This window comes from Ovis aries, chromosome 5, assembly GCF_016772045.2.
Source record: "Ovis aries strain OAR_USU_Benz2616 breed Rambouillet chromosome 5, ARS-UI_Ramb_v3.0, whole genome shotgun sequence".
Taxonomy (NCBI): Eukaryota; Metazoa; Chordata; class Mammalia; order Artiodactyla; family Bovidae; genus Ovis; species Ovis aries.
Window position 1 is genome coordinate 36,110,708 of NC_056058.1, and position 21,661 is coordinate 36,132,368.

Here is a 21,661-nt window from a genome sequence, read left to right on the forward strand (position 1 = left end):
CTGAGGACACAGCAAGACGCAGATGTCTGCAACCCATAAGAGGGCTCTCACCAGAACCTAAGCATTCTGGCACAATGATCACAGACTTCCAGCCTCCAGAACTGTGAGAATTTTGGTTGTTTCTGTCAGTTCAGTTCAGTCGTTCAGTCGTGTCCGACTCTTTGCAACCCCATGAATTGCAGCACACCAGGATTCCCTGTCCATCACCAACTCCCGGAGCCGGCCCAAAATCATGTCCATTGAGTCAGTGATGCCATCCATCCATTGTTGTTGCCATCCAACAACCGGTTGTTTATAAATCACTCAATCTATTGTACTTTGTTGGAGCAGTCCAAGCTGAAAAAGACACGATGCACTTAGAGGAATATAACATTCTCTTTGTTATCATTCCTGCCAAAAAGATTTTAACATAAATTTAATCATAAGAAAACATGAGACAAATCCAAAGTGAGTAATATTCTCGAAGGAAAAGCCAGAGAGGAGAAATTCCATATTCTGTGAAGAAACTCTGCCCAGGTCTCTGGCTGACTCCAGAACCATTCATGCACTAAACAGACTGCAGTTAAGGATAAATAACCAAACTGAGATTTGAACTGCTTCTCCAAACAAGAGTGTGTAGTTGATTCTAGTCCAGTGAACTGTCTGATGAAACAAAATACAATACTTTTCTGATATATAAAACACATGCTAGAACACCCACAATGTAAATTCACAAGTTCCAGGATACAATCCCTAATTATTTCACATACAAGGAGAATCAGGAAAATGTGACTTGTTTTCAATTTAGAGGGGTACAACCATTTGAATGACTTCTTATCAGAAGCTATGGAAGCCAGAAGATAGTGGAACAAAATCTTTAAGTTGCTAAAAGGGAAAAACCTATCAATCCCAAATTCTATATTCAGTGAAGACATCCTTCAAAAATAATGACAAGGCCCTCAAACATATTTGTTGGATTGAGTGTTTTGGAGTTAAATCATATAGAATTCAATTGATGATATTTGAACAGAACAGTGCCCTATGAATAGGATTTCAGAAATGCAGATGAATCCTAAATGGATATAGTACTTGAAATAAAAATGGCAACATTTGATAATTCAAAAGATACTGATCCTAAGAAGTTGAACTCAAATGACTGAAAAAACCAATATAATATTAATAGAACTAAAAAATCAGAAAGAAGAGCTAGATATGGAGTTAAAAGATGAATTCTGATCTGATTGGTTCTCTTTGAAAACCAAGCTCAGCATTAACTTTTGGAAAAAAGTCACATTTTAAATTTCATACTAGTTATATTAATAAAATAGCACTTCCTTATTAATTCATTTATCTTAACAATGCAATGGTTAAGGCAAAGATTAAAAAATAAGTAAAAGAGTTAAAAATCAGACAAACAATTTTAAAACATATAAACAATAAAAAAGACTGATGGTAAAATCAAGACATTTTCCAGATAAAAAAATTATTAAGGAATCATTATGGAAGTTTGTTGCCAGCAGGCCCACACTGTAAGAAATACTAAAGGCAATTCTTCAGACTGAAGGGGATCATCAAGAACTGAAGAATATGAAAAATGGAAAATATCTAGAAAAGATCATTTTCCTCTTAATTTCTTTACAATCCACAGCAAAAAACTGTAACATTGTTTTACAGGATTTATAATATATGTAGATATATGACAACTACAGCATAAAAGAAAGTGTAAGATAGTAAATGGACTTTTATAGTTATAAGATTTCTATACTCTTCATAAAGTGGTATTAACGCTAAGCAGACTGTGGAAGACTACCTTCCCCCAAGAGTAGCCACTAAAAATAGTTACAGCTTTAAAAAATAAAAGTGAAAAAAAGTAATTCTATAATACATTCCAATAATGAAAAGAAGGTAGAAAATAAGAAAAAAAAAAGACAAAAATTTAAAAAACAAAATAGTAGACCTAAATCCAATCACATCAATAATTAAATGATTAACTAAATTTTCCAATTAAAAATTAAACAGTGTCAGAATAGGTAAAAAGCATGACTCAATGATATGGTGTCTACAAGACACATACTTTAAATACATATATATATTTATGTTAAAAGTGAGCTTTCCTGGTGGCTCAACCGGTAAAGAATCCACTGCAATGTGGGAGATCTGGGTTTGATCCCTGGGTTGGGAAGATCCCCTGGAGAAGGGAATGGCTACCCACTCCAGTATTCTGGCCTGGAGAATTCCATGGACTATACATATACAGTTCACGGGGTAACCAAGAGTTGGACACGACTGAGCAGCGACTTTCACTTTCATGTTAAAAGTAAACATCCAAAAAACATACACCAGGCAAGCAGCAGGCATAAAAGAGCTGAAATGGCTAGAATTGTGTAGTTGTTCTATCAGATAAAATACACTTCAAGAAACAGAACATCACTAGAAACAAAGCTGGAAACTAAGTAACTTAGTGGCCACTCAGCAGTGGCCACAGGACTGGAAAAGGTCAGTTTTCATTCCAATCCCAAAGAAAGGCAATGCCAAAGAATGCTCAAACTACCACACAATTGCACTCATCTCACACACTAGCAAAGTAATGCTCAAAATTCTCCAAGCCAAGCTTCAACAGTACGTGAACCATGAACTTCCAGATGGTCAAGCTGGTTTTAGAAAAGGCAGAGGAACCAGAGATCAAATTGCCAACATCTGCTGGATCACAGAAAAAGCAAGAGAATTCCAGAAAAACATCTATTTCTGCTTTATTGACTATGCCAAAGCCTTTTACTGTGTGAATCACAATAAACTGTGGAAAATTCTGAAAGAGATGGGAATACCAGACCACCTGACCTGCCTCTTGAGAAACCTATATGCAGGTCAGGAAGCAACAGTTAGAATTGGATATGGAACAGACTGGTTCCAAATAGGAAAAGGACTATGTCAAGGCTGTATACTGTCACCCTGCTTATTTAACTTCTATGCAGAGTACATCATGAGTAACGCTGGACTGGAGGAAGCACAAGCTGGAATCAAGATTGCTGGGAGAAATCTCAATAACCTCAGATATACAGATGACACCACCCTTATAGGAGAAAGTGAAGAGGAATTAAAAAGCCTCTTGATGAAAGTGAAAGAGGAGAGTGAAAAAGTTGGCTTAAAGCTCAACATTCAGAAAACGAAGATCATGGCATTCGGTCCCATGACTTCATGGCAAATAGATGGGGAAACAGTGGAAACAGTGTCAGACTTTATTTTGGGGAGCTCCAAAATCACTGCAGATGGTGACTGGAGCCATGAAATTAAAAGATGCTTACTCCTTGGAAGGAAAGTTATGACCAACCTAGACAGCATCTTAAAAAGCAAAGACATTACTTTGCCAACAACGGTCTGTCTAGTCAAGTGTTTTTCCAGTAGTCATGTTCGGATGTGAGAGCTGGACTATAAGGAAAGCTGAGCGCCAAAGAATTGATGATTTTGAACTGTGGTGTTGGAGAAGACTCTTGAGAGTCTCTTGGACTGCAAGGAGATCAAACCAGTCCATCCTAAAGGAAATCAGCCCTGAATGTTCACTGGAAGGACTGATGCTGAAGCTGAAACTCCAATATTTTGCCCACCTGATGCAAAGAGCTGACTCATTTGAAAAGACCCTGACGCTGGCAAAGATTGAAGGCAGGAGGAGAAGGGGATGAAAGAGGATGAGATGGTTGGATGGCATCACCGACTCAACAGACATGAGTTTGAGTAAACTCTGGGAGTTGGCGACGAACAAGGAGGCCTGGCGTACTGCAGTCCATGGGGTCACAAAGAGTCGAACAAACCTGAGCAATTGAATTGAACTGAACTAAAGTAACGTATGATTGGCTTTTAAATCTCTATGCAAATGCAAAAGCCCGGAATGTCCACAGTAGTCTTTAAAAAGAACAAAGCAAACTTTTGCTAGCTGACATCAAGACTTTCTATGAAACTATTATAATCAAGATATCTGGGGTACTACAAATATAACAGAACCCAAACACAAGCCTTACTTACTTAGTCATTTGATCTTCTACAAAAGCACGAAGGTAACCCAATGAGAAAGGGAAGTCTTTTCAACAAAAAGGTCTGGAATAACTAGATATGCATATGTAATAAATAAACCTCAACCCTTACTGCAACCATACACAAAAATAAATTCAAGACATATAAGCCTAAACAAAATAACCATAAAAGAAAAAAATTAATAAATTAGCCTCTATCTTAAAAGTTCCACTCATCAAGACACCTATAAGAAAATGAATAGGCAAGTCAGACTAGAAGAAAATATCTGTACAACATACTATTTACAAATGACTGGAATTTAGGACATATAGAAAATCCCATCTGGATAATAAAAAGTCAAACAATCCAACTTACTAGCTCAGTGAATTTTGACAGTTACTTACTTCTCCCTGGGGGTGATATAATGTAATTTGCAAGGCTGCTGCAAAGATCAGGTGAGATAAGCATAAGCACGCAAGTTCACAGTGCCTAGCACAAAGCAGTAATAATAGTAGGTGTCATTATTATAAAGACCAGGAATTTGTTATACACCCATGAATTTCAACATTTTTTTCTAAACAAGAGAATCCTGTTTTCAAACAAAACCTCATTCCAGACCTTATAAATAAAATACATAAAAGTAGAGCTCTGCATGAATGGGTAGTGAAGGTGGACTATAACAACACTATTAGCGCTGGCCTACCCACTCTTACCCCAAACCCCCAGAACTCTAGTGATCTACAAAACACACTGTGAAAAGCCAATGTGGAAGAACAGGGACATTCCAATTATGGTCTGATTACCTATTTTTATAAATAAACTTTTTTATTTATTTATTTTTTAATTTTTATTTTTACTTTATTTTACTTTACAATACTGTATTGGTTTTGCCATACATTGACATGAATCCACCATGGGTGTAAAGCCATCTTGTGAGTGCATGCTAAGTTGCTTCAGTCATGTCCAACCAACTCTGTGCGACCCTATGGACCATATCCCATCAGGCTCCTCTGTCCAAGGGATTTTTCCAGGCAAGAATACTGGAGTGGATTGCCATGCCTGCCTCCAGGGGATCTTCCCAACCCAGAGATCAAACCCACATCTTTATGTCTCCTGAGCTGGCAGGTTGGTTCTTTACCACTAGTGCTAGCTGGGAAGCCCATTCACTTACATATTGTCTATGGTTGCGTTCATACTATAACGGCAGGGCTAAGAAGCTGTGACAAGAGACCATAAGGCGTGTGAAGTCTAAAATATTTACTACCTGTCTCTTTAAGAAAAGTCTGTCAGATGAAACAGTGACCATAAGTTGATGACTGGGCAGCATGTGGGGGTTTCAAGGCACTAATATTCCTTCCATTTTTTTGTCTGAAATGTTCTTGTAATTAATATAAACATGCACACACAAAGTCCTTTTGCAAGACAATAATCAAAGTTAAACTGGCCATTGTCTTTTCAAGAAACTGGTATGAAAGACATGTGGCACCGATAAAAGAACCTGGAAAAACCCCAAAGAGGTGGTTAAAAACTATTAATGACAATCTAATCTAGTGGCTAAATTATAATTTAAATTATACATTTATATATGTATTTATATTAATTATAATTAGATTATAAATCTAACTCAGAGCCTAAATTAAGATAATACTCAATGAGCTTCATATGAAGAAAAAACTCCCTATGAAATAAATTTCTCTGAATTTTACTAGTGGCTGGCTTTATCAAGGTTCCTACAAAAGTGAAATGGATGACAATGGAGCATAATAAAAACATACAAGCTCTTTAAAATGTTTTTATAACATATACAAAAGAATATATATGCAAATTAATAACCCAACTTAAGAACTATACTATTATCAACACTGATTAGCTAACTGTGCTTCTTCCTGATTCCATCGTCTGTCTACCCACTCCTAGCAAGAAGACTTTAGTCTCAAAATTGTTATTATTACTTTGTTATTCTATAAAACCATAGTTTTACTATAAATTCTTAAAATATTGACTATCATACTGTATTCAGTAATCTGAAATTTTTTGAAAAATCTGAATATTTCTGGATGATTCTCTGGAGTACAAGCTTTGAATTAAAGCTGGTTGCATATCTGAGTTCTTGCCACTTATCATGGATGTGACCTCGGGGAAATTATTTTCCCATCAAGCCTTCATTTCCTACTACAAAAGATTGTTGTGAGAATTAAAACAGAATATACAAAAAGGGCAGTTTCTGGTATATAGCAGATGTTCATAAATGGTAGCTGTACTGGGTATGATTTATAAAGACTTGACAAATTAAACCCTTTTACTTAATGGGAAAACACATTTATCTTGCTATCAAGTGCTCCTTTTATATTAGGCCATTAGAAAACTCCTTAGTAACAAGTCTATGAATGGTCAATCTCCATAGCCACCACCAGAACTTTGCACACGTGTTTTCAGAGATGACTTATGTCATACCAACTCTGTTCACCAGAAAATAGTCTGAATCCATCAAGCAGTTTCTTCTGGGTAACTGAAAAGCTGACAAGGTCAATTCTGATGAGATCAGATTTCACGCTTGCATTCAAGGGTGAAGGACTGCACTCTGCCTTCCTAAAACTGAGGCTTATATCCGCTCCTCAATACTTTCCCGGACTGTGTGTTCCCATCTCGACACACAGAAAGGCAGAGAGAAAACAGAAGTGCAGTGAATAAAAATGCTAGCTCTCGAGTCAGGTAGACTTGGGTTTGGACTTAGACTCTGTTGCTTAACTATCTGATGCTGGACAAGAACTAAACTTCTCTAATACCAGATTCCTCATGGATAAAATAGAAATAACAAAAATACTTAACCTCTAAGAGTCCCTTGGACTGCAAGGAGATCCAACCAGTCCATTCTAAAGATCAGTCCTGGGTGTTCATTGGAAGGACTGATGCTAAAGCTGAAACTCCAATACTTTGGCCACCTCACGCGAAGAGTTGACTCATTGGAAAAGACTCTGATGCTGGGAGGAATTGGGGGCAGGAGGAGAAGGGGACGACAGAGGATGAGATGGCTGGATGGCATCACCGACTCGATGGATATGAGTCTGAGTGAACTCCGGGAGTTGGTGATGGACAGGGAGGCCTGGTGTGCTGCAATTCATGGGATCACAAAGAGTCGGGCACGGCTGAGCGACTGAAATGAACTGAACTGAACTGAAGATACTTACAGTCCTGACTGTGGTTCTATGAAAATTATAAAGAAGATAACACCTAATATTAATTTCTTGAACTTTCTTCTTTCTTAAAATGCTCTAGATGCCTGAATTAAAATGTGTGACTAAATCATGAAGTGAGAGAACTTCTCTTTAGTAGTTTTTAGCTGTTAATATTCCTTCAACACATAATGCTCTGGGTATTATTTAGGTGTTAATAAGAACTATTTTATTTTTTCAAGGAAGGAATAAGCACATCTAGAAGAAAAAAACAGGCTAAAAGAAATCCTGATGTCTGGCTCTTTAGCAGCAAGTCACAATGAGTAGGGATAACTAAAACAAAGACAAAGTCAAGGTTTAGAGGAACAAAATGGGAAGAGTGAAGACACTGAGGACTAAAGCAGACATGGATTGCAGTCACACTGCCATCTCACATGCCACACCATACAGTAACCTTACTGTTTGTTACACATCATAGCAGAGCTGATACAAGGAAATGTTCTACAGAAAGGGGGAATGAAAATTACCTGAATTGAAGACAATTCAGATGACAAGCATGGAGGAATGGGACAGGACCACACAGTTTTGTTACATTATTCATACAAGAGGAGAGAGTTGCATGCAAAAGAGTTACAAGCAACGGAACATCACAAGTCTGGAATGGAAGTATTTGATCTAAGGGTTCATCCAGTGGCTAAAAGTTATGATGTATTTCTATGTTAGTAGGCATTCAAATAAGACAATGGCCTCTACAGAAACACTGAACAGTCTGGAGTCAAGTCTATCAAAGACAAATCTACTTTAGATGTATTACTTCCAGCTCGTACTGACCTCTGTACTAGACCACCATCTCTTCCTACCTCTCAGCTTCCTTCTCCCACTATCAGCAGCAATGAATTTTTTACAATTTCTCCTTGTAGCCCTCTCCTTAATTACATGGATTCCAATACTCTTTTCTCCATACCAGTGCCAGTGATTAGGCATCTTTCTACAGGATCAGCCCTGCCTCTGCTTTAAGAAATAAAAGCTCTGACTGTTTAAACACAAGAAGGGGGTGCTGTGCCAAGCTGCACAAATTTGTAAACTTGGTAAGAACTGATGGGTGGGTGGGAAAAACCTGGAAAGCACCTTTGAAGCAAAAGACAAATACCATTTCTAAAGAACTTACATAAATTGATAAGAAAAATATTAAGAACCCAATAGATACTTGGGAAAGTTCAGATAACAATTTTTCAAAGAAGAAATACAAGTTGGCTTTTTTAAAAAAGAAACAAATTCAACTGTACTAATCAAAGAAATATAAAATTTAATGAAATATCACTGATTATCTAATGAATATATCATGCTTTAAAAACAAAAAAGAAAAAGTAACATTCCTCAGTATCTGTAATGGTGTGGTGAAAGGAAAACTGTCATGTGTTGCCAATGAGAATTTAAACGAGTAGAATCTTCTGAAAACAGTCTTAAAACTTTATATATATAATCCAGTAATTTTACTTTTTGTAGTGTGGTTTAAAGAAAAAATCAGAAATTCAAACAATTTACACCTAACAAGGCTTGTTGCTATTTTAGATGCACATTTTCAATAAAGGGGGGGGGGTTAAAAACCCACACCTGATATTAGTGCCTCTATTTTAGCATTTCAACTAATTTGTATCATATTTAGTCATGTCCAAGTCGGTCTGCCTCACTGGACTGTGAATTTCCTGAATACAAATTTGAGGTTCAATCAGCTCTGTGAGCACTTATCACCTTATCACCCTGTGAACACTCCCAGCACCTAACAGAAAACTTCATTAACAGCAAATTAATCAATGACTGACTTCAAAGACACATAAACACACACATAAAGGACATGAACAAACACTAAATCTATAACCGACCTAATTTTTCCACAATTTGGAATAAACTCAATTCCATGAGATTATTATAGGAATAAGTTAATAGATTGCAGTAATTACAACCTACAATCATGCTCCTTTATCCTTTCTTCCTGCCTGGAACACAGATTTAAGGTCTAGAGATAGAACAGCCATCTTGAAACCATAAGTCAAGAAGCTACAAGTCAAGGACTGCAGAGCTGAAACAGAAAAGCTTTGGTCCGCATTACGTCACTGAGCCACTACCTCACTCCAGATATCTTGTTATGTGAGAAAAAGAAACCTTACATGTTAAACTCACTTAATTACATTAATTAATATGGTGTTTTCTGTTATCAGAATTGATAAAATTTTCTGATAGATACTAACAGGGTTTTCCGTTATTTGTTGTGACATATTAATAAATGATACATAACCATCCACTTGATAATAGTAACTAAACCAGGGGTGGTTACTTAAAGACCATCAGAGTCTTTCTTAGATTGATTTATGGTCTCAGGAGAAAGAACTCCTTTTTTCCCATTAAAGGCTAAAACTCTATGGCTAAAAAAAAATAAATAAACAAAACTCTATGGCTGCTGGCAGACACTGCCTGTCCCTTAACAATAACAAAGTCTATCTGTTGAATGGAGAAAAGCAGAGCCAAAAGACAGAGAAACATCATCTCAGCTCCCAGATTTGGCTCAGCCTGAAGCCTATCCCAGGCTTCCTAATTATTATGCAAACTAAATTCTCTTTTTTGCTTAAGATTACCAGGGCTTCCCTGGTGGCTCATATGCTAATGAATTTGTCTGCAATGAAGGAGACTTGGGTTTGATTCCTGGGTTGGGAATACCCTCTGAAGAAGGGAATGGCTACCCACTCAAGCATTCTTGCCTGGAGAATTCCATGGACAGAGGAAAGCCTGGCAGGCTATAGTTCATGGGGTTGCAAAGAGTCAGACATAACCGAGTGACTAACACTTTCACTTTTCACTTGAATTGCATTTCCAACACTCGCACCCAAAAGAGTCCTATATACTACACTGGTGTAAACACGTAAATAATTTTTTACAGGTTGAAAAAATACCTTGTCCTATATCAACTCATATAATTCAAGTTACATTTGTCATTCTCCAACTGCTTACTATTTATTTTCATTATGTCCATACTACAACCACACTGAATTGTGTGCTCTTTTGTACACCTTTCATGTTTTCCTATTTATATGATTTGATTTTTGCCTGCTGTTTTACATTAATGCCTTTCTTCTAAATCTCTAATCACATTTCTTCTGAAACATCACAGAATTTATCTTTATGCCCCTTAGTAGTTTTGATCTTGCATTACAGTTATTCATGTGTATGTCTTATCTACCCAACAGTACTATAATCTCACTTTGTTTGGATTTGTATATATCCCCACAGGTCAGTGTGTTTCCATAATCCATGCTATTTCTACTAAACTTAAGCTACTTCCTAACAATACACCTAACTACTGACATGTATTATTAACACCTCTATAGTTAGTTGTCAACAGTAATATACTTAATCCTCCTAGATACCACAAAAGCCACATTAACACAAGTGAGAAGAATGAATGGGAGTACAAATTACATTCAGGTAGGCATATACATACATATAAAACTGAAAAAGTCAACTCTTCAATTTAAGAAATGTTTTACCTAGAGACGTTCAGGTTTTCTGATTTTTGATGAGTCACCCACGTCAAACCTATTCTAGGTCTCAGTATTTCTCTGATATTTCTCAGGCAAATCTCCATTAAGGATTCTTACCTCTACCCGTATAGTCAAAGCTATGGTTTTTCCAGGACTCATGTATGGATATGAGAGCTGGACTATAAAGAAAGCTGAGCACTGAAGAATTAATGCTTTTGAACTGTGGTGTTGGAGAAGATTCTTGAGAGTCCTCTGGACTGCAAGGAGATCAAACCAGTAGGAAATCAATCCTGAATATTCAATTGGAAGGACTGATGCTGAAGCTGAAGATCCAATACTTTCGCCACCTGATGCGACGAGCTGATTCACTAGAAAAGACCCTGATGCTGGGAAAGGTTGAAGCAGGAGAAGGGGATGACCCAGGACAAGATGGCTGGATGGCATCACCAACTCAATGGACATGAGTTTGAGCAAGCTCTGGGAGATGGTGAAGGACAGAGAAGCCTGGCATGCTGCAGTCCATGGGGTCGCAAAGAGTCAAGACATGACAGAGCAACTAAACAACAACCCATGTGCTTACGCACCATTATGTTTCCATGAAATATCCATGAAGAGAAAATCCACTCCTAGCAGTATTCACACCTCTGTATCTAGGCCCAAAGAGTATATAGTTAATGCCTTCAGCTTTCCTAACTCCGCTAGGATCTATTTCTCACTAACTTATTCTTAGCACTTTGGCCCTAATGCCTTTCCCTGTCTTTCATCCTTCTTTTAGCTCTAGCTGAAATATTGAACAATAACAGCAGCTACCATTTACTGAATATCTAAAACAATCCAGACACAGTGCTGGGTACTTTATAAAAGTATTTCTGATTCTCATGACAATACTAATGATGCTAGACTAATTTTACAAATAAGGAACCTGATCCTCAAAGAGTAAGGTAATTTGTCAAATATTACCCAGCTGACCAGTATTACAGCTGCAATTTAAGTTCAGATCTACCTAGTTCCAAGCCCATGTTTCTCTCATTGTATCATATTACCAAAAATAAAACACTGGCTGGTCTCACAGCTTCTATCCTTATCAATCAACAATCTATTCACACAGCATCCAGAGTGATCCTTTGTTCAAATATTAATTCATTTTTTCTGCTCAAATCCCTCCAATGTTTCCTTATTTAGAAGCTCAAGTTCCTCACTAATGACCTACGAGTTCTACGTAATCTGTTCACTTGTCCCCTTCTCAATCATCTCTCTGGTTTTGTTAATCTCTCCCTCACTCCACTCCAGCCACACTGGCTTCTCTATCATTCCCCATACACACCAAGGCTGTTCACACCTCAGGGTCTCTGAACTTACTGTTCCCACTGCCTGTAACACTCTCTCCTCTCCACTCAAAACTCTCCCACCTCATTCCCTCACTCAGGCCTCTGTTCAAATGTCACCTTCTCAATGGAAACTTCCACACCACCTATTTTAAACTGCCACCTCCTGTCCTCAGTACTCTCTATTCCTCTCTTCTTTTGATTTCTTTCTCTAAAATACTTACCAACATGACATATTGTAGGGGGCTTCCTGGGTAGCTCAAACGTTAAAGAATCTGCCTGCAGTGCAGGAGACCTGAATTCAATCTCTGAGTTGGGAAGATCCCCTGGAGAAGGTAATAGCAACCCACTCCAGTATTCTTGCCTAGAGAATTCCATGGATAGAGGAGACTGGAGAGCTACTCTCCAGGGGGTCACAGAGTCAGACACGACTGAATGACTAACACTTTCACTTTCTTTCTCTCAGATGTATTCTATGTTTGTTTACTGAAGTAGTCTACTACTAGAATACATCCCTGACAACATGGACTTTGTATATTCTGTTGACTATAGCTTCCATGTATTAATAGTAGGCATTTAATAAGTATTTATTGGATGAGTAAATGAATACTTTTTTCTTCCTAGATGTTTAATAAAATGAGCCAATGATGGCTCAGTGGTTAAAAAAAAAAAAAAAAAAAAAATCTGCCTGCCAACGCAGGAGACACAGGTTCAATCCCTGATTCAGGAAGATTCTACATGGTGGGGTACAACTAAGCCCATATGCCACAACTACTGAGCGTGTGCTCTAGAGCCTTGGAGCCACAACTACTGAGCCCATGTACCAGAACTACTGAACCCTGCATACCCTAGAGCTCGTGCTCTGCAACAAGAAAAGCATCTACAATGAAAAGCCTGCACACCACCATAACTAGAGTAGCCCCCGCACTCTGTAGCTAGAGAAAAGCTTGCACAGCAACAAAGACCCAGCACAGCCAAAAATAAATAAAATTACAAAAAGGAAAAAATTATCTCAAAGACATTCTTCAGAAAGCAAATGTAAAGGCAACCTGCTTCTGTCACAGTTTAAACAATGCCTTTAAAGAACAATCTCTAATTTGTCCACAGTTGTGAATAGACAGCCATGTCATTGAGCAAGAAACTGAGCAGACTGAGCCAACTCAACCAGAGTGTAGTATTATAATCAAATAAAACTTACAGCAAAGTTAATCAGACACATATTTAATGATATGCATAATTGTTATTGTGCTGCACGGTAACAGGCATAAATGGTAGACATTTAATGTAAATGACTCTAATTACTATTTCTTTTACACAGCCAAACCAAGCATGTCTAGGATCAGATTCAGGGAAAAACAGGAAGAAGGGGGAAAGCTGGATCCTTAGCTCTGGAAAGAAAGTCTTCTCTTATTCCATCCCCTTAGGCATTTGGCTACCTCATCCTGAGGTAATGTGTAAAACTCTTTCCCCTCCATTGTAGGAGAGGCTTCCTTTCACCAAAGATTAAAATATTAGGCTAAGGACGGCCTTCTCTTCAGTCATAAGGCTGAGAGGAACCAGAACAAACACTACAGTACATGGCAAGGAAGACAGGACAGGCAAGCTGGTAGAGAAACCAAATGACAGCAAATTCACTGAAGACCTACTATATGCCACACTAGTACATGTTTCACATAATTCATCTAATGTACTTCCCCTATCCCACCTTAGAGCCGGCAAGCTCAGTCCCCAGGAAAGCAGAGGAATAAGCAGCGAGAGCGACATTTTTTGTGAGGACTCCCTGCTCCAAATTTTCCTGTAAGGCCTAAATAATGTCACCAGAAAGGGTAATTTAGGTAAGCTAACATTACTAGGAAGATTAAGAGGAAGCTGTTATTTAGTGGCTGTTTCCCTTGCTTCCTACCTTATCTAACCCATTGAAGGATAAAGGGCCCCCTGCTTTCCTATGGGTTTGTCCAAACCTATCCAGCTGAGGCTAAGCCCACTATTCTCTGGCAATATCATCCCTGTTCACTGCAGCTCTCCTTTTTCCTGGTGCACTTACAGTCAAGGTACACAATATTCACTCTGTGCCATCCTATAATTAATTTCTTAGGTTAATGCTTATTTCCCCAATGACACTATAAGCTCCTTAATGGCAGAAACCTTGTCTTAAACTTCTTTAGTAACCCACACAAGATCGAGCATCATTTTAAAAAAAAGTGTTTCTATTAAGTATTTGGATGAATTAAAGTAGGTAGGCAATAGATAGTATAAAAAAAAATAAATTTCTGGTTCTAGATAAACAAGCTGGTGTTGAAAAGAAGTTTGCAGTATTCTAACATGTCTTCATCATACTTTTGGATTTTTCCTTTGGGGAAGCGGGGAGCCTGTGCCATGTGACATGCAGGATCCCTGACCAGGGATTGAGCCCATGCCCACTGCTGTGGAACCACAGTCTTTTAACCACTGGATCACCAAGGAAGTCCCTGAACTAATTTTTAAAACAAATTTGCTTAAAAAAAAGTATGACTATCATTTGGGATACCTCAGACATCTTTGGATGGAGGTCTGAGACATTTGGATCAGAGCTACAAGACATACAGTGTCAACAGTATAAGAGCTTCCAATTATATTGGAAAATACACTTAAATCTATAATGTTTGAAAAAGTCCTCAAGACACAGAGTGTAAATCCAACTGAGCAGCAATACACAGGATTACTGGCCCAGTGGATTCGAGAATTTGAAAGACTTCCTGAACGGATAACAATGCAAGTCTCAGTCTACTTTGCCTACCTGATGGTGTCAGCTTCTCAACAAGTTCAATGAGAATAACCTGATTCTGGTGGTATAAGTCTGCATTAGGTTTGAGAAAACTCATAAACAAGCCTGAATCAAGTATCTGATGTTGTGAGTTGCCCCACCACACCTCATAAGGAAGAACAAGCTTAAAACCAAGTATCATAAAGCTGAAAGATATCTGACAAAGATGAATACCAAAGCTTCCTGTTTAAGCACAAACTTATCAGTGTTCTGTCTAGGAGATGTCACTAAACTCTACTCTATACTACTTTTTACCTTTTAATTATGACTGGAAGAAAGTAATCTATTCGTAGAGCTCAATGGGGATTCAGTTTCTCAAACTCATTTATTTCTGAACCTCAGTGCTGAATGGGGTGTTGATTCAGTAACTAATACCAGTTGGGTAAGCATGTTTAGTGAGATAGACAAAACAGTCTCTCCCTTCTCTGGTCACCAAACGTCCAGCCTTAGAATTCTTTCAGTTACTAAAACTCTCTACTAAAAATCAAACTAAAGAGTTATATCAAAGTAAAACTGCATCTAAAATCCTAATCCTACAGTGCTCTTCAATTAAAGGAGTTGACCAGATTTAAGTCTTCAACTTTCAGAGTATTTAAAAGACTACAGTGTTATTCATAAAAATCCTTAAAAATCATGACAAAATATCTGACCTAGTAATTCCACTACTGGGAACAATAACAGCAGCTCAAAGTTCTTAAGCACTTACAAGGTGCTAGGCACTGTATCGAACACTTTACTTAAAATATCTCATTTAACCTCATAAAAACCAAATAAGGTCATTTCTATTGGTTGACAGATGCATGAACAGGAACTACCACAGGGTCACAGAGTAGTAAGTGACAGAGGTAGGACTCAGTCTCAGACTGACTGGACTGTGGAGCCCATCTCTTTCTTACTACCAACCAAACTAAAAATATATCCTTAAAAAATAACCCCAAAATATAGCAACAATTTTTGGGCATTAAAAGCTCAGTGTCATGTTAGTATAACATGGCAACATGAAGCATTCTAAATATATGACAAGTAAATGAAGGCACTTTGGATTACAGAATATTATATTAAATATTTTAATATAATATTAAAAATATTTTTACACCTAACTTTTAGTGACATGGGAAAACTTTAATGCTATAAGTAGAAAAAAAACAAAACAAAACTTTACATACAGTCAGATCTCAAATATGTAAAAAATGTATCTGTAATAGAAAGATCTAAATTTTAAAAAAAAGCAAACTACAGAATTATATGTGGCATGGTCCCATTTATGTATATAGTGCTTGACTCATTTCAAGTACTCAATAAATGTACACTATTATTATTATTTGTACTAAAAATGAACAGGTACTACTTTACAATTAGAAAAATCAACAAATTTATTTAAATTATAAGTTTAGGTACTTCCTCATTTAATTAATGAGAAGTATATAACATCAGAAAAGTTAAATAACATGTGTCTTTCTTTCCCATACCTCACAATTATACAATTTCAAATTAAACATCTCTGAGTGATGGGAACCAAGTAGAACTGAGAAAACTGTTGCAACATTTCTAATCTAACGGATGGTTACATTCAACATGTTAGACCACAGAGAGGTATGCAGATTCTATTATCCTTAGACCACAGAGAGCTGTGCAGATTCTATCATATTTAGAGTTTAGAAAGGCAAGATCAGGGGTGGTATTTCAAGGGCTGTGATGAACAAGCAGATTTTCTTGGCCAATATCTCATGCTGTACCCAAACCAAGGCCTCTGGTGTACTCTTTGAGAGATAACCAAAAGCTCCAGGGTGATGCATCAGAGACATATAGGAGAGGAATAGAAACTAGGGATATTTTTCAGCTATAACTGTCTTTAGGTAAAATTTACACACACACACACACCCCTGACAAGAGACTTATTTTGAATGAAAAACAGGCAACTCTAGAACTTATTTCCTCAAGTTTCATAGGAGTTTCAGTATTTGTATACAATGTGAAATGCAAGGTCCATGGGATCACATTGATCTTTGGCCTGCCTAAAGTAAAATGGCCTGCCTAAAACAAAGAATAAGTTTGAAACATTAAAAAAATGAAAGATTTTTTCCAACCCCTTGTCCTGAGGTATATGCATCAAAACAGTATGCCAGCCAACATAGTAAAGAATGTCAAAAGCACTACAGACTTAGCTAAATACAAAAAATCAACAACTTAAATACTGAAGAAGAGTTCTGTTGCACTGTACTGTACAGGATTACAAAACCACCATGTAGTCAAAGTAAAGAGTGGCTTTACCTGTATCTTGCCCCATCAGCCCACTGCAATACATGGCATGTCGCTCAATCTTTGTGGGTGGGAAGCCTTGGTCACAGAGTGGGCAGGATACCTGGACACTAGATGAGAAGATAGAAGTAGATATTTCTTTCTCAGCATCTTTCTTGTTATCAACTTGAAGAACCTAAAGAACATGACAAATAGCAATTATATTAGCTTTACAAAGTATCTTTTCCCAAAAAGAACTGCAAGAGGCTCCATCCTGTATTTTAAATTACTTTCAATGATACCAATCATTTTGCCAAATTCTGGACAGTAGATTGGGAGATACACTAACACAGTTAATACTCATTCAGTGTCTGCCTACTGTGTGCTAAGCATTCTGCATGTAATAATGCTCGTTTAAACCTCATGGTAATCTTGCAAAGATTACTACATTCTTTTTACACTTGAGAAAAGTATTGTCTAAAACAGTAAAGCAACTTGCCCAAAGTCACAGAACAAATTTTAGCCGAGCTGAAATTCAAACCAGAGATTACTGGACTCTAAAATCTGATAGCATTCCTCTCTATCCCACTGCAAGGCACTATCCTTGTTAAGTCAATACGCTATGTTTCAGTTTGTATTAGCAACAGCATCTTAAAGACAGTTTTTCAATCTCACAAAAGAATTATGAAGGCAGTCAAAAGGTATAAACTCCTAATTGAAAGATAAGTATTTAGGGTGTAATTTACAATGTAATAATATAATTAACATTGCTGTATGTTATATATTAGAAAGTTGTTAGAGTATATCCTTAGAGTTCTCATCACAAGGAAAAAAATTTTCTATTTCTTTAATTTTATTCTATATGAGATTACAGGTGTTCACTAAACTTACTGTGATAATCATTTAACTATGCATGTAAGTTAAATCATTATACTGTACTCCTTCTGCTAAGTCACTTCAGTCGTGTCCGACTCTGTGCAACCCCATAGACGGCAGCCCACCAGGCTCCTCCAGTCTCTGGGATTCTCCAGGCAAGAACACTGGAGTGGGTTGCCATTTCCTTCTCCAATGCACGCATGCATGCTAAGTCACTTCAGTCGTGTCTGACTCTGTGCAACCCTATGGACAGCAGCCCACCAGGCTCCTCTGTCCATAGGATCCTCTAGGCAAGAATAGTGGAGTGGGCTGCCATTTCATTCTCCAAAACGGAGCTATATATTAATCATATCTCAATGAAACTGAAAGAAAAAAAAAGAATTAATTCCACAAACACACAAAAAGAACTGTGATCATTGTAAGTAACTTCGGACATCAGGAGTGAGGGGAAAAGAAAAGAGCTCAAGCAACACAACTAAAATTTAAGTTAAGAATCTAGGCCTCAGCTTATACCAGTAAGACAAACCACCTCTTACGTTTTGTTTCTTTTGGGTTGAAAGAGGAAACACAACTAAGACTCAAACATTTAAGAAGGCCTGAAGGCAATCATTAAAACAATTCTGACAAAGCCATTCTTAACTGCCTTTTCAGTGTTTTGTAGTCATCATTTTTCCTACAGTTCCCAGTATCTCTCACAGGCAGTTTTATTTTACCTTTACAGGTCAGAGCCAAGAACTCTGCAGTGATTAATTCAACAGTATGCGTGAGCACTGCAGCACTACTGCCTAACACTTGCTTCAAAGGACAGCATGTCCTATCCAATCAATGTGAAACTATCCTGCATAGCCACTGCTTCCATTTAAAAGCAAGGAGCAACTAGGCCGTCATTATGCTTTACTATAGAAAACAAAATAAACCCTTTTCTGATACAAGAACAAAATGAGACCAAAACTGCAGTGGATAGATCATTTAAGCTCTGAGAAAACCGGGTTTTTTTTTTCTCTTTTTAGCCTCCAAGTTTGCTGCTGCTGCTAAGTCGCTTCAGTTATGTCCGACTCTATGTGACCCCATAGACGGCAGCCCACCAGGCTCCCCCGTCCCTAGGATTCTCCAGGCAAGAATACTGGAGTGGGTTGCCATTTCCTTCTCCAATGCATGAAAGTGAAAAGCGAAAGTGAAGTTGCTCAGTCGTGTCCGACTCTTATCGACCCCATGGACAGCAGCCTACCAGGCTCCTCCATCCATGGGATTTTCCAGGCAAGAGTGCTGGAGTGGGGTGCCACTGCCTTCTCCATTTAGGTCATCCCTAAAATTTATCACCTGTGAATGTAACCTAGAAGAGAGGGAAACAGGCCATCTAAATAAATACCAAGTAAAACAATTTCTACAACTGCCAGAAAATGTTATTTTCAACACATACCTGCTTTTTACTTAGAAAGGTGGCGGGGGTCGGGGGTGGGGGAGGAAGGTGGAGGCGGAGAAGAAAGATAAGAAAGGAACCAAGAGTGGTTGAGTTCCTGTACTATGCCAGGCTTGGCCAAGCATTTTCCATACCCATATCTCACAACAACCTAATTGTCAGAGGTATCACTCACTCCAGTATTATACAAGAGGAAATTAAGGCTTGAAAAGGCAAAGTAATCTGCTGATCACAAAATGACTAAGTGGACAATGTAGACTCAAACCCAGGCCTATGGAGACATCCAAACTCTCAGTATTTCACCAAAGTATGACAAAAGCACTCCCCACCCACTTTGTTTCTGGAAGCCGACTCTGCCAGGTATTGGGAGACACTCTGGTTCTAAAATTATTCTTCTCTAGGATGTGGGGTAAGTCAAGTGGGTCTAAAAGTTCTGCTGCTGCCGTTGCTAAGTAGCTTCAGTCGTGTCCGACTCTGTATGACCCCATACACGGCAACCCACCAGGCTCCCCCATCCCTGGGATTCTCCAGGCAAGAACACTGGAATGGGTTGCCATTTCCTTCTCCAGTGCATGAAAGTGAAAAGTGAAAGTGAAGTTGCTCAGTTGTGTCTGACTCTTAGCGACCTAATGGACTACAGCCTACCAGGCTCTTCTGCCCATGGGATTTCCCAGGCAAGAGTACTGGAGTGGGTTGCCATTGCCTTCTCCTCTAAAAGTTCTAGGTGCTTTTTATTTCAATCTTAGTCACTGAGATTCTCACAAACACAGGTTCCTTTGTATAAGGAAAAGTTGTCCTGTAAGTGCAAAGCCATTTGAGGAGAAGGAAGAAAAGTCAATATACCCTACAATTTGCAAATAGTCTTGAAAATTAAGTGGCAGTTGAGCAGTAACTTGGCGTTCTAAAGTTCACTAAGCATAGAAACTGGAGAAGGAAATGGCAACCCACTCCAGTATTCTTGCCTGAAGAATTCCATGGATAGAGGAGCCTGGCGGGCTGCAGTCCATGGAGTAGCAAGGTGTCAGACACAACTAAGCGACTAACACATGCGCGCATAGAAAAGTTATATGACATGAATGATACTTGTATTCCCATCCAGTACTATACTCCTTTGTATTCCATTACCAGCTCTATAAACTGCAGAGAAGGTATCTTCAACTATTATTATAGTATTCACAGGGAGAAGCTGATCTATTATTGTTTTATTGTGAATACAAGACCACTTCCAATCACATTCATAGGCAATCCAGAAGGTTTCTAAACATTATCATGTTTACCTAAGTTTTTTCCCACTCCAGTGTTCTTGCCTGGAGAATCCCAGGGACGGCAGAGCCTGGTGGGCTGCCATCTATGGGGTTGCACAGAGTCAGGCACGACTGAAGGGACTTAGCAGCAGCAGCAGTAGCAGCAGCAAGTTTTTTCCCAGCACCATTAAAAATGTCTATTTAAATATTAACTATAATGGAGGAGCCTCAAAAGGAAAAAAAATACAAGCCAAGAAGCTTTTGTGAGGACTATGCAATCAGGGACTGGGTCTCTGCAGAGCTGCTTCTGCTGCTTTTAAAATACTATATGTGTATTTTCTCAAAACAGGTACTTGTATACCAAATCATGATCTATTAAAGGCTAGCCTGAAAAGAAACTTCATCTCAAGAAATGGATCCAATGAAAATAAGAGTATGTCCTACAGTCACCAACTCCCTTACCCATTCCCCATAAGATTTATGCATAGTTTAGGAAAGTGTTTATCTCCCCTTTTATCTTAGACACAGTCTATTTAACACAGTTTACTTCACCAACTGCCTAAACTGACTACAGTTGTGCAGGTCCACTAATATACAAATATTTTTCAACAGTAAATACTACAGTTCTAAGACTGCAGTTGGCTGTGTTAGGGAGAAAACACAGACACCAAGGGCCCACTATAAGTTATACACAGGTTTTCAACTGCATGAAAAGTCAGCACTCCTAACCCCCTTGTTGTTCAAGGGTCAACTGTATCTGAGTCTGAATAAAGCCCACAGTTAACAGACTTCTGAGTACGAATATCTGAGACCCCCACGCAAGCAAGATAATCCAAAAATATTATTTCCAAAAGAACCTTACCACTGCAGGAAATCAAATCAAGAGGGACTACAGTTCTGGCAAGGGTATTCCAAATACCTCAAATACTGTCAAGCAATTCTGTGTCATTAGTAAGCTAATATCACTGAGCAGCCAGTGTGTTACAAAGCAGTTCCACATGCATATTTCTACTTGTGCCAAATCCCTGCTATGTTTCATATTCTTTATCTAATTTCATCATC

The 21,661-nt window shown here is 38.1% G+C and overlaps 1 protein-coding gene across 4 annotated transcripts in view; it reads right to left on the reverse strand.

The window, feature by feature from the left end:
* Positions 1–21,661, reverse strand: part of UIMC1 (ubiquitin interaction motif containing 1) — a 131,214-nt gene that overhangs the window by 25,239 nt on the left and 84,314 nt on the right. For all 4 annotated transcript variants that reach the window (XM_012178271.4, XM_060415699.1, XM_060415697.1 and 1 more), the window contains one exon: positions 17,093–17,255. In XM_012178271.4, the coding sequence (XP_012033661.1) occupies positions 17,093–17,255 (163 nt within the window). The remainder of the gene's footprint in view (positions 1–17,092; positions 17,256–21,661) is intronic.